This window comes from Urtica dioica, chromosome 6 (assembly GCF_054948205.1).
Source record: "Urtica dioica subsp. dioica isolate 48M chromosome 6, U.dioica_male_clone48M_v1_H2, whole genome shotgun sequence".
NCBI lineage: Eukaryota > Viridiplantae > Streptophyta > Magnoliopsida > Rosales > Urticaceae > Urtica > Urtica dioica.
The window spans coordinates 41309812-41336341 of NC_142761.1; the positions used below are offsets into that span (position 1 = coordinate 41309812).

The 26530-nt window shown below is 34.4% G+C and overlaps 2 protein-coding genes across 2 annotated transcripts; both read right to left on the reverse strand.

Moving 5' to 3' along the window:
* Positions 1-2033: 2033 nt before the first annotated feature.
* Positions 2034-4272, reverse strand: LOC149394215 (uncharacterized). Its single transcript, XM_089617140.1, has 2 exons — positions 3533-4272; positions 2034-2969 (listed from the first exon to the last, which is right to left on the reverse strand). Exons 1-2 carry the CDS (start codon positions 4110-4112, stop codon positions 2443-2445), a joined length of 1107 nt encoding a protein of 368 aa, XP_089473266.1. The 5' UTR covers positions 4113-4272; the 3' UTR covers positions 2034-2442.
* Positions 4273-5798: 1526 nt separating this feature from the next.
* On the reverse strand, positions 5799-16393 carry LOC149394216 (myosin-1-like). The gene is made up of 24 exons (XM_089616466.1): positions 16258-16393; positions 15309-15684; positions 14037-14138; positions 13777-13920; positions 13543-13693; positions 13400-13427; positions 12845-13010; positions 12576-12639; positions 12459-12472; positions 12286-12370; positions 11684-11787; positions 11438-11576; positions 10728-10846; positions 10027-10179; positions 9850-9939; positions 9322-9399; positions 8791-8949; positions 8273-8479; positions 7873-8078; positions 7624-7759; positions 7370-7499; positions 7120-7266; positions 6934-7001; positions 5799-6858 (listed from the first exon to the last, which is right to left on the reverse strand). Exons 1-24 carry the CDS (start codon positions 16275-16277, stop codon positions 6199-6201), a joined length of 3546 nt encoding a protein of 1181 aa, XP_089472592.1. The 5' UTR covers positions 16278-16393; the 3' UTR covers positions 5799-6198.
* Between the last annotated feature and the right edge of the window lie 10137 nt (positions 16394-26530).

Sequence of the window (26530 nt, forward strand, 5' to 3'; positions counted from 1 at the left end):
CATTTACTTTCTATTTTAATATTTAATTCACATGTTGCTATGGTGTCTCTGGTCAAATTCCCTTAATTAGAGAGTAGTTTTTTTATTTTGTACGTAGTAAAATCGATTATAGTTAATTTTGGTAAATTTAAGATAACTTGTAGCGCATATCGGTTTATTTATGTTAATTTGGTGAGAGAGAAACATAGAATTTCATATTTTTAAAATTGGTATTAAAAATATTTCCCACTTTTACACGCGTGTCAGATTTTTTTACTGATTCTATTCAATATTTAATTTACTTCCTATATTATATTTGATAATGAATTACCTTTTAAATTTTTTAAATTTAAATATCAAGCATGAACTTTGAGATTTTTAACTGACTTAATTGACTTTAATTTTTAGCTGACTGAAACATTGGCTGGTGGCTGGTTTCTATGATTTACGCTAAAAAATGGTATTTTCGATATTTTCTATCCGTTTATCTATGTAGATGACTAGATTATAAAACTTATCAAATGTTGATTAGATTCTTAAAATCACGTTTGAGATTGGCTACATTGCTAGATCGTCCTTATTATATTTTGTCATGTATTAATTAATATTAACCTTCAAATTTAGGGTAGAGATTTAGATAGGGTTTTTTTTTTAATATAGCTAATTTGATATGTTTCTCTATAGGAGTAGTTCTTCTCGATTCATGTAAGATTTTGAAGTTTCGGTGGCTGATTTGTTTTCTTTTTTTTTTTCCTTTTTAATTTTAATTTGTAATTAATAAGGGTGATTATGTCAAATATATCTCGCTTATTTGTATTAATGATTTACAACACCACATGTAGGCTATTTTACAAAACTTAGTTTTCAATATTTAGCTAGTCGTTTAGACTACTCTTATTTTATCTATTTCGGATTATGACAGCATCAATTTTCAATACTGACACGAATGTTCATTTAACTCCACTAAATAAAAATAAATAAGGTTTAGTTTAAAGATATTTAGCTACTGGATAAATTTATCATATCAAATAATATTCTGTCAAATTCTTACCTGATTTAAAATTTTAGCCAAGTCAATTTTTTTGTTTATTTTTTAGTTATTGACGTATAAAAATATCATTATCATGTGACTTCCCCTCAGTATATTTTAGCTTTCTAATTAATCCACAAAGCTTCAGTTAACATTTACATTAAATAATTTTAATTTTCATTAACTTCTGAAATTAATATTGATTATATTCTGCATATAATATTATTTAACTTTGATTTCGGAGATTAACAACTTCGACTAGTTTATATAATTATTATTTATAATTCATCGAGTTAATATTAATTAATTTTGATTGTAAAGGTTGAGACTTTCAATTAACTTATACAGTACTCGTTTGTTATTAAAAAATAAAAAATAAATATAAAAATAAAAAAATAAAAAAAACACTTATCTCATTTGTTACTTCTCTAGTTTTTAATTATGGCATATAATGTAAATAGAAAATTAATTGTTACATTTATGAACTTCTGTATTTAATATTTGCTTACTTCCAGTTTCTTCTTCATCGTTCGAATACTTTATAACACAACTTAAGATTATGAAAGTAGAAAGTAGACCAGATATATGTAAGATTTTTTTACCAATCTCTGCGACGATGAAGAAGATCTTAACAGAACGTCGTCGTTATTATTTAAAAATGACATTTTCATGTCGTGATCACTTGCCTAAAGACACTGTGTTTCTCTCGTCATATCTATGCATGTATATAAATATAGAATCGATCGCACTGAAAGTCATGTACTCTCCCAGAAAGAATACCACTAGCTTAGATCTACTTAACTCCCCATATCTTTACATAAATAATTAAAAAAAAAAAAAGTACCAAGAATACTTTTCACACGTGCAAACCGGTGCACCTCTAGTATATATGATATACAAAAAAGTATAGACAAAATACGGTTTATTTTTTTAGAAAACGAAATATGGTTCAATCTCACGTACATATTTATTGAACAATTATTTTTTAATCAAACCAACTTTTTTTTTATTGAAGGAGCAAATATATAAAGGAAAAGCAGCTCCAAACTTTCTTGCACTGCATATAGCAAAATAAAATACACATTTGATTACAAGTAGATGAGATCGAGGAGAGAAAAAGATATACCTTGATATACATATATATTATAATAATGGATGGATTTGTATTTGCTGTGATTGGTCACGTGCATGCACAAACACAACCCTTGCTACGATACAAATCACCAATATGATCACATGACATGACACAACCCAATTTATGACTTTTACATTATATGCAATAATGCATCAAAATAATTAATACTGATAGCCTGAATGATAGCATAATCATAATCATAATCATAATCATAATCATAATAACAGATTTGGAAGTAGTAGTAGTATTAAACGACAATATTAATAACAATAGTAATAATAATATGAATCGTACGTCCCTAACAAGTGGTGGCGAGTGGGTTTCCACAGAGACAGTCATTGCTAGCGAACGACGAAGCTTCCAAGTGATCAAACGGAGACCCAACCGGAATAGCTCCACAGAGATGGTTGTGACTCAAGTCCAAATGTCCGATATACCTCGCCGCCGAGAGCGAGCTCGGGATCGGACCTTTCAAGCTGTTATACGACAAGTCCAAGGCCATGATGTACGTGCTGGGCTTGAACACGTCCGGTACGTTTCCTTCGAGGGCGTTTCGGCTCAGGTTCAGGATTCCGATCCCGGAGCTGAGAAGGCTCGCCGGAATCGCGCCGGAGAGCGCGTTGCTGTCTAGGTTTAGGGTCGAGAGGACTCGCATTTGGCCCATGCTGCTTGGGATCGAGCCGGAGATCCGGTTCGCGGAGAGGTCTAGATCGGCTAGCCGGTTCATTCCGGAGATCGAGTTTGGGATCGGACCGGTGAGTTGGTTCCGAGCCAGCAAAGCCCGGCTCAGCATCTTAAGGGATCCGAAGTCCGATGGGATCTGACCTGTAAAAATTTATTATATTTCTGATTAGGTATAATTATTTTCAACTTTTTTATATGAAAAAAAAAAAGTAATACTTTTTGCAGCTAGGAAGATATGGAGTTTTATTCTCTGTGTGGTATTTTTTTCTCGAAAAGTGTGACGATAATGTATGGGCAAGCAATTAAGATGTTTGATATTTTTTTGTTTTGTTTTTTATTTTCTAATAATACTTTACTGTGTTTACATTAAAAATAAAAACATTACAGAACAAAATATGAGTTTTGGTATATTTAATTTAAATATTATGTGACTAAGTTTTTTAAAAAAAAATTAACCTCTCATTATTTTTTATATCAATAATGGTTTGAACTTTAAACTCATTTTGGTGGTTTGAAATTTTTGTTTTTTATTTTCTAATACATTAATGTGTTTTACATAAACAAAATATTTGGAAAAATTATAAATAAAAAAAATAGTTTTGGTATATTTAAAAATTCCGTGACTAATTTCTAAAATAGACCTCTAAATAATTTATTTTGTTTTGTTATATATCAATATAAATGAGCGGGCCTTGGTGGCTAACCTGTAAGGCCATTGTTGCTGAGGTCAAGATGTTTGAGCCCTCCGATCCTAACGAGACTGCTCGGGATTTCGCCGGAGATCACATTGTCAGCGAGGTTGAGCACCGTGAGTCTCTGCAGAGACCCAATGTTCCCAGGGATCTTACCGGAGATTCGGTTTCCGACGAGATCCAAGACCCGGAGTGACGAGAGAGTCGTGAGGCAGTCAGGGATCTCGCCGGAGATTCCCTTCCAGTCGGCGAGGATGAGGTTCGTGAGACGGTCGAGCCGGCAAATCTCCGGCGAGATCGTGCCGGTCATGTAACCGCTCCGACCGGATTTCGCCAGAATCGCGTCCTCGGACTCTCCCCGGAGGTTTATGTCGACGACACGGCCGGTTTCCGGGTCGCAGCTCACGCCGTACCACTTGTTGCAGTCGCTTCCGGCCCAAGATTCGAATATTCCGATGTACGGCTCCGTCAGACCCGCCTGAAACGCCGCCAGAGCCGCCCTGTCGGCGGGCTGGCAAGATCTAACGCCGGAGATAACGGCCGTTAGGACCACCGTGAAGACGAAGACCGTACTAGCAGTGGCTCTTTGCATCTTGATGGACTATTTGATATTTATTATGATCTAAACTCTAGAGAGAGAGAGACAGAGTAGCTATATTTGAGATTGAGAGTAGTTGAGATTTGAGAGAAGTGAGTGTTTGTTTGTATATAAGGAATAAGGTCACTACTACAAGTGGGAGAGAAAGAGAGTAACTGTGACATTTATGATTGGGAGGGAATTGAATGTAAAAGTAATTAAGGAAACGTATTTATTTCTTAAATGGTAATAGGGTTAACAATAATTCTTTTTAGTGTGTGAGCGTACATTTGTCGTCTTCTTAATACAACAATCACATGCACATGCATGTGCATGTGTCTTTTTTTTGTGCTTTCCTTTATACAGAACCGGTCTACGTGGTTGTCCAACGAATACAATTCATTGTTGTAGTTTTGTATTTATAATCAGGTCTTATACTAATAGACTAATAGACTAATAGTAATAACTATTAGATTTGGCCAGGTGTAGGCTCCATGTAGATTGGAGGTATCTTATCCTAAACTATACCCGAATTTAAAATGTTAGCCAAAAATCTTCGGGAATTAATGATGATGTAATTATAACTCAACCGAAACCTCACATTTCTTTTTATTCCCAACGCCCTCTCCTTTAGAATAATTTACTATGTTATCGATTTTTCAACTTTAAGTTCAAGAACACCGTCTTAATTAATCAGACTAATATTAAGAATATCGCTTATTATATTGTTCATTTTTTGTTTTACTCGTATTCTGAGCTAGATATTTTCATTTCATTAAACTTTCGTCATAGTCTCGTGTTTCAAGCTTCTTTCGTCGAAATATACTCTTAGGCTTAATTTAGTGACAATCGAGTTTTTATAGAACGTCATCTGTTCGAAGACAGATGCTCATACCGAAGGCATTGAAAATGCTCAAGGTATCGAACGCAATGAGATACTCATATTGTAATAAAGAGATATTGTAGCGAAGATAAGATGCTCTGAAAAAATCGAAGATCTTCGAGGGATCAAAAATACTCTATACCGAAAGCAATGAACTATGAGGATCTCACATTCTGGAATAGAGGTAACACGAAACTCAAAACTAAGAGCGAGTATGTTTAATACTCACGTTCACAAATACCGCAAAATAGTGGATGCATATTCTGACGCACAACTAACGTTGACTATCGATGTGTTCGCTAATTTTGAGCAATACTTCTTGTTGATAAAGAAAAAAACACAAGGATGAAAATGTCTAAAAGAAATTTTGTGATCTTTTTGTTCATTTCTTTCTTTCTTTCTTTTTTGTGATATGCATTTCCCTTGTTCTTTTCGGGCTAATTTAAGCTTAAAAAAAATACAATTAAAGCGTGTACGGTCAAATTTGCAAACATCATTTATTGCACTTTGTAAGAATATGTTTTTCTCTTAACAAGAGAGATCTTCAAAACTTTCCGTAGTTATAGCATGATCCCAAAATTTTGCTTTCACAACTCAACTTTAAAAGGTTGGAATTATAAAAGAATTAAAATTGCTTGGTTTATCAACTTTTATTTTACAGGCTTATAGACTTCAATCTAACTAAAGAGTTTTGACGCTTAACACGAGACAAGCTGAACTGAAATATCAACATAACTCACAACAGATTAAAGCAAAACAACTGATAATTACTAGCAGCAAAACGCCTTGATTCAATCTCTGCAATTCTCACACTACGCAAAAAACCAGCACATCTTTCCAGTAACTATATTGAATAAAGCATTCGAGGAAGTGTAGTTCTCCATGTCCAAATAATATATTACAGAGAACGTCATCAATAATTAGATGTCAGACTATAAATAGAACATGATATACATAGTTGGGTAATCACCTCCGAAGAGCACCAAATCGTTTGTACCGAAAAAACTCGTCACAATTCTTGTGCACCCGTGAGCATAAGGAACACAAGCGGGGCTGGAAAAGACTATAAAAACCAGCAAATACCGCCGATAACAAATCCAGTAACCCTTTTAACCGTCTCTTTTCCAGAAGAAAACGAAAAAGAAAAACTCAACCTCGAAAACGTAGAAAGGGGCTTAAATTTTAAATTGATCAAGCCCCGATACGGCGATTCACGAATCAATTTATCCTTGAACTGTTTCTTCTACCCCACCACTTCTTTTTCACGCGGTCAATATTACCCTCTTCATTTCCGAGCCTGTTTAGAATCAGTTTGGTCTCCCTAAGCCTTCCTCCGTAATCCTTTTTCCAGGCCTCAAACATCTCCTTCAACCTTCTGAGCTCCTTGTCGGGATTCAAGCTCGCGTCAACCTGCCCGGACTTGACTTCGACAAGGAATTTAGCATCGTCGCCAAACACTTGACTCCTCTGCTCAAACTCTTCGGCCAATCGGCTTATGACACTTAGACCCGCGCTCATCGGTCTAACCCCGTTGCTGTCTTGCGCTCTGTGATTGGATCCCGTGTCCCAGCTGTACTCGCGGTCGTCGCTGGCGTTGACAGAGGCGTCGGAGTTTCTCTCCGAGTCGTCGATCGCAAGGCTTTTCTTGGCTATGGAGAGGCTCGACTGCAGAGATCTCATCTGCTTCTGCCAAACTTCTTCCATGGATTTCATCTTCAGCTCGTACTCGGACCATCGACTCTCGTACTGTTGGACGCGCTGGTGTAGAATATCGTTCTCCTCTTCCTTTTCCCGAAGAGCGGCCTCGGCCTTGAGAACGCGGCGTTGAAGCTCCGCAAGTACCGACGCCTTGACCACCACTTCATCTGACTCGTTCACCTGAAAAATTATTTCGGAAATGAGAAAGCCATACCAGAGATTTTTACGAGAAGGACGAGGGATTTGAATGATTACCTTTGAGCTCGTAAGTTTTAGCAATCCGATATCTCCAGAGTATCTTCGTACCATCCAGCCACGAATGGCTGCAAAGATGTACGTCGAAAGCATGAGCAAATCGATATATAAATTTCAGTTCAATTATATATATTATATTATCGACAAAAGTTATCGAGGCCGCGTACAGGAAATACGTGTGTATACCTGATTGTAAGACGATTGATGCAGCTTGAATACGCTTCAAGTTCCTCGTGGCCATTCTGTTTTTAATCCTCTTTTGTATGACAATAGCGGCTCTATGCTTCTGTATCAACTCTTTATATTCCCTTCTGGCTTTCCTTCCCCGAACAACTATATTGAACATCAAAATATAAGTTAGAAGATAGTTTCTAGTATCCTTCGTTCCTATAAACAAATCATAAAAAGATTTCCCGAAGAAGAAAAAATGTAGTACATGATTGAAGAACGGTAATTCCTTTTCTGAGCTGCTTTAGGTGACAACGAGCTTGGTGACCTCTAAAGCAGCTTTGAACACGTAGAACGCCGTGAAGAGTCCGGTTTCTTGTGTCCTCGAGCACCCCAATCTGAACGGATTGGCATCATCATTTTAAATTTCCAACGTCGAAACATCAAGATTATGAAAGCATGAGTTGAACAAAATTATTTAAATTCAATTCAATTTATTAGAAAGGAAATATTATACATTACCTGCCCAGTTCGGAAAAACAACTTTGTGTAGCCAACTTGATACATTTCAGGTAAAATATTGAACTGATGAAGAATTGCTACTGAAACACTTAATGGATCCTCAGACGCAGCGCTCTCCAGCAGAAGAAAACCATATCTGATGTATAATTTTAAGCAAACAAAAGATGAAAAAAAAAAAAGTCAGCTTCTTCACTTGAAACCAACACCAAACGAGCTTTTTTGCCTGAGAAAAAAACTAGCCAATTTCACCTTCTTGCAAACTTCTGGTGAGACATTCTGGTAGGAAAACCAGATCTGGATATGCGAACAACTTCTAGAACTCCGCAACACCTAAGTTGTTGTAGAACAAGTTCCTGCTCATATACTCCGGGAGATTGAAGATTGTTTGGCTTGATACACCGTATGAAATGTGGGGTAGTATTTTCTAAACGTTGCATCAATTGGAATAATTGACCCTATACATATAAATACAAAAGATTAGTTATATGTACACAAGTTAACATGACTAGTTATATATAACAGCTCACAACCGTGAATTAAAAAAATTAAAAAAAAATACAGAAAATATACATTCTGAATCGCAACAAACTGCATTTCAGTAATGAAAATTTATGCCAAATTAACATGTCTTTGCTATTGTTGAAACTACCTTAAATTTTGTAGCGACACTAAGCTTCTGGGAATCTGCTCCACCTGATTTGTACAAAGGACCAACAACAGGCTTTTCAGATTGCGCAAGCAAACTTGAAGCAAATTTTTGCGGAAGGTGGCAAGAACACGAGGACATGAGTTGAATGGAGTTCATGTGCAACAAATCTCTGTTTTTCTCCAAAAATCCGCTCGTGTCATAAGTGACCTGCACGTAGAACCAATCAAATCATATATAAAGAGCCCTGAGACAAGATTTTATTAACATACTAAAATAATATAATTACATGATGTGAGAGGCAAAATGAGAATGTCATCAGATTCATACAGCAAAATGTTTTGAAGCTAACTAAGAAAATGCTGGGTTCTCAGTTACGATATTAGTCACTAGTGGAAGCTCAAATGCCTTATCGATACGTAATTTGTGTGGAACCTATAACATAATCTACCTCTAGAAAAAAAAAAAAAAAAGACAGCAATGACCAAGAAAATCGAAGCTGATCATTACAAGGTATTTACCTCCCCAGCATAATGATTGACAGTAAATGATTTCTCCCGTCCTCCCTTGAAACAAGAATTGGGCTTTAGGTGTTGCTTAAGCTTATTGGCAAAAGTTAGATCCGATCCATTCGGGAAAGTGGACTCTTCATCTAAAAGGGATAGTAATCCCAGCGGTTTCTGCAACAAAATAAAGACGGTAAAAAAATATACTCATCATTCAATACTTTTTAGTTGATCAATCTTGCAGGGCAATTATAAGGGATTTATGGAGCAGAAGCAAAAGTGAAACACGGAAAGATTGGTGGTAACACATACTAAATTTATAACTTATCAACTTTTATCGAACGAAAATCAAACTGGAAATAGAAAGACAGAATTATCAAAACTACTTCATTTGGAATCTTTCAAATAATACTTCCCTAGTTATGAATAAAACACTTCATTGCTTAGGTCATAAGCCAATAGTTAACGTGACTGTCATTCGCATTTTTAATATAGACAATAGAAACACGGATAATATTTCAATTAACGCTTAGTAGGTGGACTAACCTTTTCAAAAAGACACAGACAGTCTTGGTTGTCTTCAAATTCAACTTTTGTCCAGTCAATCCCGTCTTGAATATATTCCTGCAATGCGAGACTCAAGTTGTAAGGGAAAACAATAAAATAATTCAGATAGAACAATACATGGCTAAAGTTCCATAAACCATGCTTCGTTGGTACGTCATCTTCTTGATGAAAATGAAACTATACTTATACTGCTTTTTTTCAAATAATTTTGTTTGCCTTGACCAGTTCCTTATCTTATACAGCTCCGCTTAACCAGAAAGTAATAATAATTATGATAATGCATACTGCCACATTCCAGGGTTCTTTCTTAGCACAATAAACTTCCCTATTTTATAGCTAAATGTTATTTATAATCCACCTCATGCAGTAGATATATCAGTAAAGAAAAGTTCTGAATCTTACATACTCTCTCTCGTCAAACAAATTATTTTTTAACACAGAATCAATAAAAAAAAACATATATATATATATATATATATATATATATATAAAAACTAGAATAGTTACCTCTTGCTCTAACTTAAACAAGTGACGGTTGAAGTGTTGCTGCAATCTTTCATTTGCATAATTAATGCAGAACTGCTCAAAACTATTCCTCTGCAGAACAAATAGCATGAAAAATGTAGCTATAAGATACTTAGGGAGAGAGAGAAGCTATTCAGGGTAAAGACTGCTGAAACATACATCAAATGATTCAAAGCCGTAAATATCAAGAATGCTAATGGATCGTCCAGTGCGACGCTTTCCAACCGCCAGTGATTTGTTAATTTGTTCGACTAGCCAATCAAACAGACAAGAATAAATAGATTTCGCCAAAGCATCTCTTGTGTCCATAGCCTGGATAAACAACAATATGTATATGAGATATCAAATAGAAAGGTGTAAAGATTTACAACTTAAAGGAGATGAATAATAAGTAATAAAACATGTGGAATCTGTTTCTTAAAAAGAAAAATTAGTAATAGTAATAAAAACATGTGTGTCATTAGCCAGGAGGGACATTTTGGGATTCACGGTTTGCAACATTTAAGATTTATGGTAATTAGAGGATTACACCAAGTAAATTTGAGGATAACTTAACGCAATCTTTACCCAGTAAGAAGAAATCTATAATAGAAATTACAGCTCCATTCTAGATATAAGAGTTTCTCTTCATTTTTCGTTTTCTGTATTAGTTAGACTGTAGAGTTGTAATCTGGAGCTAATTGCAAGACTTTTTCCATCAACGAAATTTTCGTCTCTTTACAAAAAATAAAGTTTTAGGCAACTGAAACCAACTGAAAATAGAAAACCCAAGAAAGAAACCCATTACATAATAACCACCGCCTAATTCCTAATCAAGGCCAAAAACAGAAACTGAAGCTGCATCTTTCTGAAAATCTTACTTGTGATAAATTCAGCTTTTGGATTATATTATCATTTCCAACTTTCATTTTCCGTGTTGACAGCGCTAGTTTAAGATCCTCAACATTGCATCCGATCAGTTTGGCAACAGTTAATAGACCTGAAGAGGAAAATCTTAGTTTTTAGTAAGATCACACAGTAACAACAAAATAAAGGATATCGACTGTAATGGCCAATGAATAAAGAAAATTACTAAGAATACGCAAATTATGCAAATGAGGATATGTTGTGCAACCATCGGTTATAAAGTCATGGGAACTCAATGTTGTGGCTTAAACAAACTCCGACCAACACGGAACTTATAAATTTTATCTTCGAGATTATGCAAGATATATTATTTCTGTTTCTAAACAGTAGGATTGGACGTTGGATTGTTTAAAAAAAAACATTAGAAATGGACATTAACTTGATCCGTTACAGACATTTAACAGCATTAACCAGCAATGTAAAATTTTACACATGCAGACAAATTCTTCCCGTACCGACGCAAAATCAAGTCTTATTCTAAGTTCCATGCTCCAATTTTGATCCCTATACATTATATATTTCTTGTTTAGTGTTTTTATTATTTTAGAAAGTTTCATATACAGCTGATTAAAGTTTAGGTAGTTGATCATGGAAGTTGCAAGTAAAATTGTATTGAACTCTTTACGATTTCACCTCAGTAAGGTAGATCTTTGAATAAACTTACCTTCATCTTCAACGGCTTCGACATGGTTTTCATTATCTATCACATCAAACACAATGTTTCCCATCCATAATACTGCAGCAAGCATGGCAAATACACTTTGTTGATCTTCTTTACTAATATGAACAACGTCAAGGGCTTCCTGAAATGGAACATCCATGCTAAGTTCTGTAATATCCACATATGTCTATGATGAACATGGACGATAAAAGTAAACCCTGGGAATAATGCAGGAATAAGAAGGAATACCGTGACAATACGAAATTGTTCTGTATCGTTAACCCCCGAAATCGAATAGCAATCGCTCTGGCTCAGATACTTAAAATCGCTTGCACTCCTTAAATTCAGTAACTCTGCCGCAAACCCAAAAAAAAAAAAAAAAAGAGAATGATGTTGAAGTATAGATTCATATGCTTGGTTTTTAAGTATGTACTATGTTTGAAAGTGTTGGATGTGAGATACAAGACAATCTCATTTTATTTTATTTTTTTGGAAAAACAAATTATCACTTCATGTGAAAAGAAGATTTAGAGTCCTATAGGGGCCCAAATTTTTAGTTACACCCATAGAGAAAATATGAAAAATCAGATATCGCTATATCGTTTCAGAGAATAGAAGTATGGAGTTAATTAGCTACTCCGATCATGTCATATTAGCGAATAGAAGGCTAGAAAGAACTGCTTGTGGCATCACATTTCAGAACTCCAAGCAAAGGTGCTATTTTAGGAGGAATTAAACTCCAGTCGTGTACTTATCATGTAAAAAGATGAATAAAACGCTGAATGACTACACATTGGTCGCGAACATACAAAAAAAAAAAGCAGCTAGACATCAGTTGTTTAATTAACTACCTCTTAGCGATGATGGAGCCCCAGCACAAAGCTGATAAAAAATATGGTATGACCTTTCACCCTCCGTGCATTGAACCACTCTAGACTGTTAATAAAGAATCAAACTAATAAGTACCCATATTTAATTTGCTAGATGGAACACTCATGTTTCTCAAATATGAAGGGTTACGTACCTTTTCAAGCAAAACTGCATTTAAACATTTGCAGAAAACAAGAGAACTAAGATCAGTTTTAATTGGCTTAAAATAAACATCCACATCCAGGGACTATGAGTAAAATGATTCACATACATGTTTGAATACGGGCACCAGATATCTTTCCAGTTTCGCTGAAGTGAATTTCGATCAACTTTCCCTGCAACATGTTTATCCAGCATAGCAACAAATTAACTACAGTTTTTTTTTTTTGGGCTGAACTTCAGCTATTTTATAATGAATGCGGTTTCACACTCTAGGTTAAACCAAAACAATTTACCAATTATTATCTGTATACATAAAGGTTTAGTTGAAGCTATAAATAATTTTTTTTTTTTAAAAACCCAATAGGCCAAGAATCTTACAAAACGACTTGAGTTGTCATTTCTTAATGTCTTTGCGTTGCCAAAGGCTTCTAAAATTGGATTTGTCTTCAATATCTCGTACTCTATTCCACTTCCACCTCCAAGTGCTGCCAGATATTGCATCGCGATCTTAGCTGTTTCAGTTTTGCCCGCTCCACTTTCCCCACTGAAGAATATTAATAACAGTAATTATAACCTCCATAATAAGAGCTATATGGCAGACTATGACTTCTTTGTTGCCAATAGTTGTACTCCACAACAATATTTTGGAAAAAAGTGAAAGGGAACTATAATTTCTACACCCCTTCAGTAGTATTTTTTTTTTTAAATAAACAAAGATGTATTATAAAAAAAATTTATTCAAAAGATGTAAAATTGATTATAGTAAAGAATATACATCAAAGGCAAACAAAAGAGACCATGGGTTCCACAAGAGAAGTAATACGACAAACAGAGATAATCAATATATGTGTATAGTAAATTGTCTGCAATTACAACGTTCAACTTCCAAAAGCAAAATGCACATTGAAAGAAATACAATGTATATGTACTAACCTTATAATAATAGATTGATTAACTTCATCTGAAAGAAAAGTAAGAGAGTAAGACTGTCAAAATGCTGTCATAAATTCATATAGGATATACATGCTGAAAATATTTAGAACTGATAGTTGCTAGTAAGTGTAAGACAAAAGCACCTCGTATCATTTCCCTGATGGCTGTATCTGTAATTGCGTACACATGCGGATTTTCAATTGTTTTACGCTTATATGCTTCTATATATTTGTCTCCATATAAAGGAACTTTCTTAAAGGGATTGATCGCAACCAAGACTGGTCCTGCTTTTGTCTGATTGCAACACAAGTAAACGGAATAAGTAATACAATGACTAGAATGCCAAATGGAGTTGAATTATAAAGTTTAGAACTTACATATATCATATTCTGGTTGTATCTGTACTGGAGGTTGTACAACACAGCTGGTTCGTTTAAGTAACTAAGCTGCAGAAGATCATCTACGCCATCAAGAATATCAGGATTTGCTGATACCAAAATATCAGTTTTAATCTTTAAAACCTGCAAAAGAAAGATTAAATACCCGAATTAAAGGTTCATCTTCCTAATGAAAAAAAAAAAAAAAAAATCATCTATGTGAGAGAAATTATGGTTTCATAGTTTCAAAGTTTTCTTACTTTCTCGCCTGGCAGTAAAACAACCGATTCAGTCCCTGAAACTGACAATATCTTCACCAACTCCCATCTCCCATTTGGAAGTTGAAACCATGACTGGAGCTTCTGAAACGATAAACTTTAAGAAGTATGTAAATGGAATTAATAAATACTAGATAGTATGTTAGTATATTCAATTCCAGAAATCATAATAAGTTTTAAGCTGTGACTTTGTTCACTAGAATATATTTGAATCTCACAAATCAGTATTATCTATAAAAAAAAATAAAAATTTAAAAATTATTGAAAAAAACAATAGGAAAAACTACAGGTTTTCGAAAGATGATAACAAAACAAGCTAGATCTTACAAAACAAAAAACTATTACAGTACTTCTCACATGGTCTTTAATCTCAGCATATTAAAACTTAAAGACCAAGAGCGAAAATAGTATAACAGAATATCAGATAGAAAAATGAAAGTTTACTAGTTGGGAAGGAAGGAAAAGAGTAAACGTGCAGCTCATCAAACATTAGGATAAAACAGAATTATAAATTGTTTATTAGCAGGCTCATTTGAAAATAAGAAATTCGGGTGGAAAAATGTTTTACCAGCTACAATTGAGAGTGTAATAACTATATAATCCATATTTTTAGTTTTAGAGATCAAAGATTCTAACGAGTTCGATAGTCATAGAATAGATTATAAACTATTTAGTACACATATGTTACTCTCTACATCATGCCAAACAAGACAAAGGGAAGCAAAGTCAATCACTCCTTTTGTCCTTCCTTAAATTTATTTTTGTTGTAGTGTCTTTCCACTCTACAGAGTGCAGGACCCAAGGAACTATAATTTCCATTCAAGGTGACCATCGAAATCATTGTCTACAACAATCAATCCATCTACTAAAGGAAACATGAACCCTCTAAGACAGTTAAATCAAATTAACCCAGGGAAGCAAAAATGTCAGAAAGAGAGAAATTGAGAAATTTGCAAACTATGAAGCCAACCAATCCATATCCAAAGATTGACAGGTTCATCATCGAGGATTTAATGTTATATCAAAACACAATTGTTTGAAAATTCGTTGCCATTTTTGGGAGTTTTTTATATTTTATTTGGTAATAGTAAATACTGAAGAGCGGGACGTGTTTACTAGTTTTTCCTTACATGACAGCATTACTGTGTTAGACTACATAGCATATGATTCTAGAGACTCGCACTTAATTTAAAACATGTGCAGATTAAGAAAGGCGAGTCAACACATGAACTAGACTGAAAGCCGTAAAAATACCTTCTTTGCAGCATAGGATGTTGTGTCGCTCCACCGACGGTCACCCTGAGATGCCAAGGTCGAGGTCACGGGTCGAGCCACAGAGTCGGAATCTTCGTCTCCGCTCGAGGGTCTGTCTTCCACGGGGACAGCATTTGTACCATACGGCGAGTCCTCGATTCCTTGGTCTGTGCTTTCACTGTCATCTCCAGAACTGCAGTTTTCAGGTATACTTAACGGAGAAACTTCGATCTTCCTTAACTTTGCCTCGCCAGACTTCTCAGACCGATCGGAGTTCGGAGAATTCATGAACCTGAAATCTCCAGGCAATGACTTGATCGACTGGAACATAGGTGACGAGCGGGATGTCTGGGACATTTTATTCCCGTGAAGAGTCCTTGAATAAATAAATAAACAAATAATCAAGCATTGGATAGAAATCAGGATCAAAAAGCTTCTTACTTTTTTCAATTCAAAAAAGCATGGATGTATCAAACTTTTATCAAGGTCCCACCGGAGGACTAGTCAGAAATGACAAGTTTAATGGCGGGGACCATGAAAGGAGCTTCGGAAGCAATTTTCTCGTCTCTAAATCGATCGCAATCGATGAGCTTAACACGACATTGTATTTCCAAAGAGCTTCTAAGTGTATCAGCACTATCAGCAAAAGTCGCTCGCATGTGTTCTCCATTTATTTAATTTAAAAAAAAATTAGAAAAGGAAAAATAAAACTAAAAAGTTTCTATTTTGAACCAATCTTGAGATGTTCACGAGAGAGAGAGAGAGAGAGAGAGATTAGATACGTATACAAAGCTCCGACATCTATGAGATTTTACAATGTCTTCGAAAATGATAGATCTAACGCTTTTAAGCAAATTGGTTGTTGCGCGAAAAAAATCGATGGAAAAAGAAAAGTAAGAAAAGAAAAGAAAACACCAGAAACAAAATGCCTCATTTTACTTCGACTGACCTCTGAATCCCAGCTAACATACAAATCTTCACTGGATTTAGATTTCGAGTTTTGAGAAATTCATTTCTCGTTCTACTCCGAAGATCGAAGACAATTTTTTTCAAATTTTCACTGTCACGGATTCCGAGGAAAAAAAAAAAACCGATCCACTAACCTTAGAGAAAAACCGAAAATGAGTTCAGATTTTCGCAGAGATCAACCGATCGAAGGAAGAAACGACTAAATACCAGCTTCAGGGCTCAGAAATTCAGCTCATGGATCGTCAAAGCCCTGAGTTTGACGAAGAAAGTTTCAGAGAAGAACAAACACGCAAGACCAAAGACCGTGGAAAACGAAGCTTTCTTTTTTGAAGTGAAACCCTATTGACCTGAAAAAGGAAGATAGCTCTGCAGAGAGAGAGAGAGAGAGAGAGAGAGAGAGAGAGTCTGACAATGGAGTGTTTGGACTCCGAGAAACTAAGGAGGGAAACTGAAGGAAAATTTTTGAGGTCTGCGGAAAATAAGCTACTTTTTTTTTTCTTTTCTTTTTTTTCCTTTTTTTTCTTTTTTCTTTACCTCTGAGATACTATTCGCGGAATAAAAAAAAATAAAGGTTTTTAAATTTGAATTTTTCGCTATTGAATTAATTGGATTTATTTATTTATTTATTTGTATGGCAATAAAATTTCGGTGTTTTGGCACCAACCAAATTTAAACCAACATATTCATATTAACGGTTTTAGAAAGTTGTGTCGATTGTCGATATTACCCCTATCTACTAAGCCGTGAAGGGCATATTAAGCTCCGGCTCAGCCTCTTTTTGATTGGCTAAAAAACAACCGAGCAAATAATAACAAAAGTTTGTAAATCTACTATGCTCCTATGTTTCCACTTGGGCTTTCACCAACTCACTTGTTTTTTTTTTTAATCGGAAACCAACTCACTTCTTGAGTAGAACTTGAATTACTTTTTTTTTCGGAAATTTTATTAAGTTTTGAATTAAGCTTAACCTTCATAATATATATATATATATATATATATATATATATATATTAATCAATTCAACAAGAAATACAACTACTTTGGCTTACTTTTATAAAGATATAATTTATTAATATTAAAAGCCTATTAAAATGTAATAATGCAAACTAAGAATAAGTTTAAACAATGATCTATAATTTAGTCAACTCGTGATAATTGTTTTCTTGTTTTACATTAGACTATCACTTTATAATTTATATAGTAAAATTATGGACTGGTAAACTCAAATAAAGGGAAGAAAAAATATTTGTAATGCAACAATTGGTTTGGTTTGTGTTAAATTTGTGGAGTATGAAAAGTTAAGGTTTCAAAATAAAAGATGTGATGATAAATCCGTGTGTGAAAATTTGGTAAAATAGTGTATAGTGATAATCCCTAAAACTGGGAAAATAACTACAAACAAAAATATGGACTATATAGTCGTGAAATAAAAATATTAGGATCTAACTAGGAAAAAAATTTAGTAACGATGATTTATACTTTAGAGTTATTAACACCAAAAATACTCAAACTTTTTTACTTGTTACAGTTTAATACTCCACGTTAAAAAGTTACGGGAAAAATTATTAATGTTAATAAAGTGTGTCGTCGTAACTACTTAAGACGTAAGAATTGGATTGGACGGTCAAGATTGAATAAATTCGATACTTACAAAAATCATTTAACTAATACCATTTTAATTCGGAACAAAATAAACAAATAAATAATACAAATTAAAACATGAAAACTTTGGAACAAAATACCAAAACTCATATTTTTAAAAAAGTGATAGTATAGAGAATCCTCAAATTGAAACCAAAACACCAAAACCCTAAATCTCAAAATCGTAAATGGATGAGCATGATCGAGATGGTGATGACGGTGATTTCGAACTGGAAGAGGAAGAATATTGCAAAGACGAGGAGCCAAACTCAACTGAACCAAACAAAGTGGTGGTTTGTGATTAACGAAATCTACACCGAAGAACCTGTTGGTGAAGACGAGTTAAATGTCGTATGTTATGAGAGTGACCTCGATAGTTTGTGTAGGGACGAGGAGGAGCAGTGCACAAGGAAGAATCGAAAAGAATACAACCCTCAGTCAACACGTGATGACTTCAAACTAAAACTCGATATGATATTTTCGTCTATTGATCATCTTTGACATGTTCTGAAAGAATTTTTCATCAAACAAGATGGAGAGTTTCAGTACCTAGCCAATGACCTTAACAGAGTACGAACCAAATCCAAAGGGTTGGGTTGTAAATGGGTTATCTACGCACGAGTTCAGAGTTCGGATCAAAATTCGGTGAGAATTAATACTCTCGTAGATGTACACAACTGTGGAATTGTGTTCGACAACAAACTTGTGACAAGCACATGGTTAGCTAAGCACTTTCTTGAGCAGTTTCGGCTTAATCCACACATGAAGTTTCAAAGCTTCAGAGAAATGTGAACGTCAACGAAATACAGCAACGTGACGAGTATAATGTTCTATCAGGCAAGGAAGAAGGCCAGAGAGACTGTCGGTAGAGATGCTAAGGAGTGGAGTAAATCACATTTCAGGTGCACTGTAAAATGTGATATGCTCATCAATTACAATTTTTGAATCGTTTAACACTTCAATTTTGCCTGCCAAAGACAAACATATAGTTACATTGCTCAATAGAATTAGGTATTGGCTCTTGTTTATCTCATGTGTTTGACCCTGTTTTGGTAATGAAAATAAACATGTTTTGGTTGTTTCATTTTGTGTCATTTCGGTTTGTACTGAAGTGCATTAGACATTACAAAACTGAAACTTTCAATTGCAAATATATATATATATATATATATATATATATATATATATATTAAGCATTGAGTACTCTTAAACAGTAGAAGTACATTACATCAATCTTCAACTCGAAATCCAACTAACAACAATCTTCTATTGCATCATAAATAAATTATAGCAAACAACAAAACAGAAACAACGATTCTCAGCTTCTTAACCCGATGACCCAAGTCTATCAATCTCAAACTCCAAATGGTTCACTATTCTAAGCAATCTAGAGATTATATTTTTGGCTCTCATGCATATTTCAGGATAAACCCATTGAAAAGACTTACAACCACCCTTAGCCTGAAAAAACCCAAGTAAAATCCAAAATTAAATCAAGTACACCGAAATCCATACTACCCTTACCCTTTTCACGCGACATGTTATGTACCTCCTCCTAAGATTCGTGTTCGTCCATGACGTCTTCTCAACACAAGCTACGCCGCAGGCCCGCAGTTACAAAAAAAATCGCCTGAAAACTCTCTATAATGACTCGTCTGCAATGGTGAAGAGACTCATTTTCCATTCGAACTTGCAGCTCTCGTGCGACGAAGATGAATCACTCGATTTTGGGGCTTCGTCGAATTTGGTTCCTCGTCCATTTTTCCCCTTTTAATATCAAAACCAATAAATAAATAAAGAGTATTGATTCTAAACTGATTTAAAATGGATTTAAACAAATAAAAAAGACTAAATTGTTTAAGAAACAATCTCGGTCTTACATGTGTTTTTCCATCCAATTCTAACGTCAGAAATAGCTACGGTGACACACTTTATTAACATTAGTGATTTTTCCCGCAACTTTTTAACGTTGAATAATTAAGTGCAACAAATCAAAAGGTTTGAGTATTTTTGTTGCCAATAACTCATTATTACCTGATCTTTATTTATAGTTGGCATAGTCCACATTCTCTTTACTTTATGATAATTTGATCATTAATTAATAGTTTAATCATGACATAAATATCAGTGTGTGACTGTGAAGTGTGAACAAACAAATTTATCCTACTGAGAATAAAAAAACAAGTACGAATTAGGCAACAAAATACAGACAAATCTAAAAAGTATTTGGTAACTAGATCGTCCCTAACTCTTTTACTCATTACAGTTTGATCCCTAATTTTCGTTTCATTCGAATACACAAATTTATGTTTTTTTACAATAAATAATCACATATATAACTAACCAAATTGCACTAAGTAAAAACTTGTCGCCAACCCATAAAAAAAAAAAAGCTTGTCGCCCATGTTTTTCCGCAGTTGGATCATAACCAACATTTATATTCACTGACAATTTGACCCCTAATTTTTTACTTTTATATTTTTATAGCTTATGTCCCCAATTATAAGGATCAGATACAAATATTGGGAATATCCTGTTATATATAAAATATTATTTCTAGGGTCAAGACTCTCATTATATAAAAATATTACCGGCGCTCCCAGCAACAAATAAAAATAAATGACCGAAATAACAATGAATTAAGACATGGAGACTATTGTCTTTTCCAGAAATAAAATTGCTGAGACTATTTAGCCCTAATTTTTTTTTTTCCGTTCACAATGTTGCTATATTTTTATACCAAGTATTACGTTTTGTGGCTACTTTAACTCTAGGAACCATTAAACAAACTAATTAGACATCAATATTATAATATTATTTACTTACATTAATGATTACCATTTTATCTCACTGTGGACTCAAGAAAATTAACATTGTATGCATAGTTTTGTTTGTTTAAAGCAAGGAAAAAAATGCCGATTTCGTTGCCGTTTCGAGCCTCCTGATTTACGGAAATTCGTCATGCCGATGGAATTTCGAACGGAAAAAGTGTGGAAATGGGCAAGTAAAATGCCGTTTTAAAATGCCGATTTCCATGGAAATTCGACGTGCCGACGGAAAACCGAACGGAAATAATGTGGCGAAACAAACACATAAATATATATATTTTTAAATGTAGTTCAAATTTAAAACACTTCAAATCATACATATCTAGCATAAATGTTCTATTTGTTCATGAAATAAATATGTTTCACAACCATAAATATGTCAACAAATTTCTTTCACCATGTCAACAAATTTCTTTAAACATGTCAACAAATTTATTTCAACATATCAACAACTTATATTCAAACTCATTTCAATTCAATTCAAAACGTAACAATTTCAATTCATAATCTAATTTAAACATGTCAACAAATTTATTTCAAGATATCAATAAATTCTATTCAAAGTTCAAACTAATTTAATTTCAATTCAAAACGTAACAATTTCAATTCATAATCTAATTTAAACATGCAACAAATATATTTCAACATGTCAAAAATTTCTATTCAAATTCAAACTAATTTCATTTCAATTCAAAACGTAACAATTTCAATATATCAATAAATTCATATTCAAAGTTCAAACTAATTTAATTTCAATTCAAAACGTAACAATTTCAATTCATAATCTAATTTAAACATGCAACAAATATATTTCAACATGTCAAAAATTTCTATTCAAATTCAAACTAATTTCATTTCAATTCAAAACGTAACAATTTCAATATATCAATAAATTCATACACTTAAGTCTTAAATAATTTCATTTATAGCATATACAAGATAAAAAGTAAACACAAAACCTTACTTAAAAACAGAAATAAAACATCAAATTCGGTTTTTTCAGTCGCCGGAAAAACTCAAGGTTCGCCGGAAAAAATGGTGTTTCGCCGGAAAATTTCAAGGTTCGCCGGAATTTAACCAAAAAATCTGGAAAAAATATATATGATAGATCGTCACATTACAAACAACTTTCATGAAGAGGATTACATGAAAAAAAATCATATTACTCAAGAAATTGAAGGTTCAAGTTTCAGAATCTAGGGTTTTGGAAATTCCTTGGAAATTCCTGGAAATTCCTGGAAATTCGTCGACATATTGTTGAATTATACCTTCGCCGTGACGGAAATGATGGAAATTCGCCGATGGACGTGGAATTTCTCCGACAGCCGAGTTGCCTCCTTCCCAGCCCCGTGTCGTTTTTTTTTTTTCTTTTCCTTCGAGTTTCTTCGAAATTCCTGGAAATGAGGATGCTTTTATACACAATTTTGAACGACATGGAGCGGCATATAACGACGGAAACGAAATGTCGTTTCGTGGAAATTCCAACGACATCTAACGTGGAAACGACATTTTCTACTTCCGTCGGCCGCTGACCCGTGGAAATGGAATTTCCAGGCGAATTTCCGGGAATTTCTCCGGCATTTTGTTCCTTGGTTTAAAGAAAACAAAAACGCTTTTATATTTGTGGTGTGACTGAGCTCGAAAAAGAAATGCAGTTCACGTGTCCATAGCCGTTGACATTTGAATTTATTATAAAAAAAATAGTTTGGTAGTAATATATAGTTATATACTACCACTACTTCAAATTTAGGTGCATCAATTATCTACTTCCAATTATACTTCGCCAAGCACTGGATATTTAAGTATATTATACGATTGTTTTCCCTCTAAACGTATCTCTACAAAGTGTTATAAATTGGGCTACTTCGATATGTAACAAGTTCGAGTCAAGTGATGCACTATATGGTATATTAAAAGTTCTATAAAGTAAAGATAAATGATGTTGTAGTGACTTGGCCAAAACATTGAGCCAGCGAAGCTGAGTATGGTTAAAAATTAAAGAACAAATTATTAGATTCTTATATCTCATAAATAGGATTGTAAATATTTAAGTGAGTATTAAATAGGTCCTTTTTTTTGTAAATATTAAACATATTTAATTCTTGGAGATGCTCCAAAGAATACACAACTCAATCCACATCATACATTCATCCAGAATATTTTGTTTTCGCAATAAACCAAAAACAAAAGTTTTTATAGGAGTCAAAATATCAATATATACTATTTAAAGCAACAGCAAGTGTCATGCAAACAAACGCGTACCAAGCAATTTCAGAAAGAAAAAAAAAAATATTATATATGTAACAACTAACAAGGAATAAAATAGACAAATTAGGCCCGGAGCGATTTATATGCCAAGGGTTGAAATTTTTAGCCAATAATTATCTTTGAAGCAAAACAGCATACAATAACGACAATACACCAACCAAATTTTTTTTTTTTGAATAGTACGGATTTTCCATTAAAATTGAGTAAAAACCCATCAATACAGGAGAAAACACCTTAGTACATGGATTATCAGGACCTAAGTCGAGGTGAATCTAACACTAAAATCCGATAAAAGTACGATATGTGCTAACTTCCGACAACGGGAAGAATTACAAGTACCCATAGAGCACACAAGAGGCTCGTTAAAAAACCCAAAGATTGGCGATGGAAAAATCCAATCAAACTCGGTCCGATAACCACGAATAGGGTGGCTCTTCAACCTGCATAGATAAAAACCTAACAGGAAATCCACTACGGGAGATGAGACTACGGCTAATCCGAGTCCAAAACAAACCAAAACAAAACAAGCATAATAAAAATTAAAAGGATCCATACTCCAACAACCAAGAACCCTATAACTAAAAGAAAAACCAAAAACCAGCCACCGAAACAGTAAACCAACCACAAAAACCCAGATCTACTACCACCTCTCAGATCCAACCAACCCAGATCTGCGAACCTTCGTCAGTCGCACAACGATCGGAGAGCAAGAGCCCGGCGGCACACCCCGACGGCGGTCACACTACGGTCGGAGAGCGGTAGCTCGGACGCGGACGCGCACAACGATGACACGCTGAGATATACTCCGAGGGTCAGACGCGGACGGCGGTCGCACCGTCGGAGACCGGCGGCGCACAGCGTCAACGAACCCACTCTTAGATCCGTGATGTTTCTTCCCTCCGATCCAAACCCAGGTCGCGCGAAGGGGATGGAGGCCGGGTCGAGGAGTCACGCGCGCCGTGAGAAGATGGCCGACAGATCTGGACAGCGGTGGCGTGCGGGCTCGGCGGCTAAGGAGCGGAGAAACGGCGTCCACAGAGAAGGGATCTCGTGGAGAATCGCCCTCCCCTCCGGACCGGAGCCGCGACGGTGACGGCGTCCGAACCCATAGGGGCGGCGGCGGCGATTAAAAGTTAGGGTTTTCCCCTGTTTCTGTTCTGAGGTTTCTCCAGGAGAGAGAGAGAGGTTTTTCTGTTACACCAACCAAATTAGGCCAGCTCTTGTTTAATCGGCCAACTATTGAATTAGGTGTTTCTTTGTCACACATTGCATATTCTAGTCCCTCTGTCTCTTATTAGATTTTGCTAACTTGCTTCAACATTAAAAAAATCAGAGAAATTTTTTATTTAAAATTAATTGATTAGTAAAATAGTCAAAACTCCTAACAAAATAATCATAAAGCTATGTTTCGACGTTATATATAAAAAAAAATTACGGCAATTAAAACATTTTAATCACATCATAAAAAATTATTGAAATTTTGATAATTGCACATTTTTTTTTACATTTTAATTATTTCACAAATTTTAACTATTTTGTAAACTTATTGATTTTAATTAGCTATTTAACTATAATCTTCTAATCATAAGAAATAAGAAAGGTTGACTTTGTTGAATATGAATAATACACTTCTATTTCTCAATTAAATAAATAAGATTGAATAATTCACAAATTAGTACTTTGAAAATTTCAGTAGCAGTCACACACGAAACTCTCATGATAAAACACCAAAGTCTATAATGTTGACTACTCGAGAAAAATAATGATAGTAATAAATGTACATAAATATAAATATAGGTTAATGTTTCACGCGTAATTTCCCTCCACAAAATAATAACAACAATAATAAAAACCTTAAGAAATACATAGATGAAGTCATGAAGAAAAGAAGAAAAAAAAACATCCATCAATTATTGAATCAAAAGTAGGAAATAACAAAGTGAATGACTTTTTTATGCCAAGAGAGACCCATAAGAGAAGAGATTCATCGATATTCCTTTATATCAGAAGCAACTCTCTTAAAAAGGCATTGAAAAAAGATAATAATAATAATCAAGTGATATGGAAGACGTGTTATGGGCCATTTACAACTATCTCCACTACGACCACTATTGCTTCTGAGCTCTTGTGCCGATGAAGATGGGTTAATTTAAAGGTGTTTGGTTAAAAGGGGTTTTGTGTTTAGACCCCATTACTACCTCATCATTATTGGACTGTGAAATCTATTGAATATCTCTTGAATGTCCAAATTTACTCAACTGAATATTTATATATCTCGTCTACAAAGAAAATGACCACTAATATTGTCACATTCGCCACTAATTGATCAATTAATGCCATTATTATTGCACTAAAATCCTAAATCCTATAAACGACATAGATCATGTACCATATAATTTGGTAAAAATCCTTGGTAAACCTTTGGAGAAAAAGAAGGAGAAAAATAATAAAGATTATTTAGATATATAATTTTTTTAGACTCTTTACATTAAAAAATTTAAGCATTGTTAATCTTTGTTTTTAATGAATCAATTAATTTTAACTGGGTTAAATTCGATTAAAAACCTTTCAAGTTAGAATTCCAATTTATAGAAGGAAATTATGAATTCGCCATTCATCTTTAGAACGTTAAATGTTACATTAAAATCTAGAATATTTTGATAAAAGCGACGATAATTATTAATGTTGGACTCCGTCCTCTATTAATACATAGTGATTGAGCCCAAATACCTCATTCGATCCAAGCCCATGAAAAGTTTTGAGTTGAGATCTCCTTCCAGGTCTTAGCTCGGTATTAAAAAAAATACTACCAGAACGAGCTCGCCCTCGTGTTAGTTTGCATCGATGTTCTTCGCTTTATGTTAAGTCCAGCTCGCCCTCGACGTATTCTTCCAGTGGCCTCCCGACAACCTGGAAAGCGCAGACCATTCGACATGCGATTTCCTCATCCTTCCCTCCAAGACCAAGTAAAAAATGAAACGTGGTCGTCAAACGAGTAACATTGTCAAATGAGTAACAAGGACCGCTTCTGACGTGCAATGTGGTCTAAAGAAAATTGGAGCTCGCCCATCGTCCTTTGCATCTACAAACGCAACGCTCGAGGACTTATTTTCGCATGTTACATAGATCATCGATTCTCTGTGATTATATTCCGACCCGAGCTCACTTGTTCTTGATATTCTCAGCCATCTTTCATCATTTTGATGAATTATTACTCACAATTATTACCGTAATTTAATTAAAGACCCATAGCCATATTTCGATTATTTAAATACGCTGTTCTTTATTTTTCATCTATTTTCATTATGAATCGGATTTTATCTTGTTTTAGAATAGTAAGGCCCATCTAAATCAACCATTTTCATCACGAATTTGTCAAGACTGATTTGATATGATTTCTCATTTGGCGTCGTCTGTGGGAAACCTATCAGCTTTCCTCACACAAAAGAGTTTAAATCCATTTCCTATATTTTTCTTCATCTGATGTCCTTAGTTCTCCATTGAAAAACGCTTCAT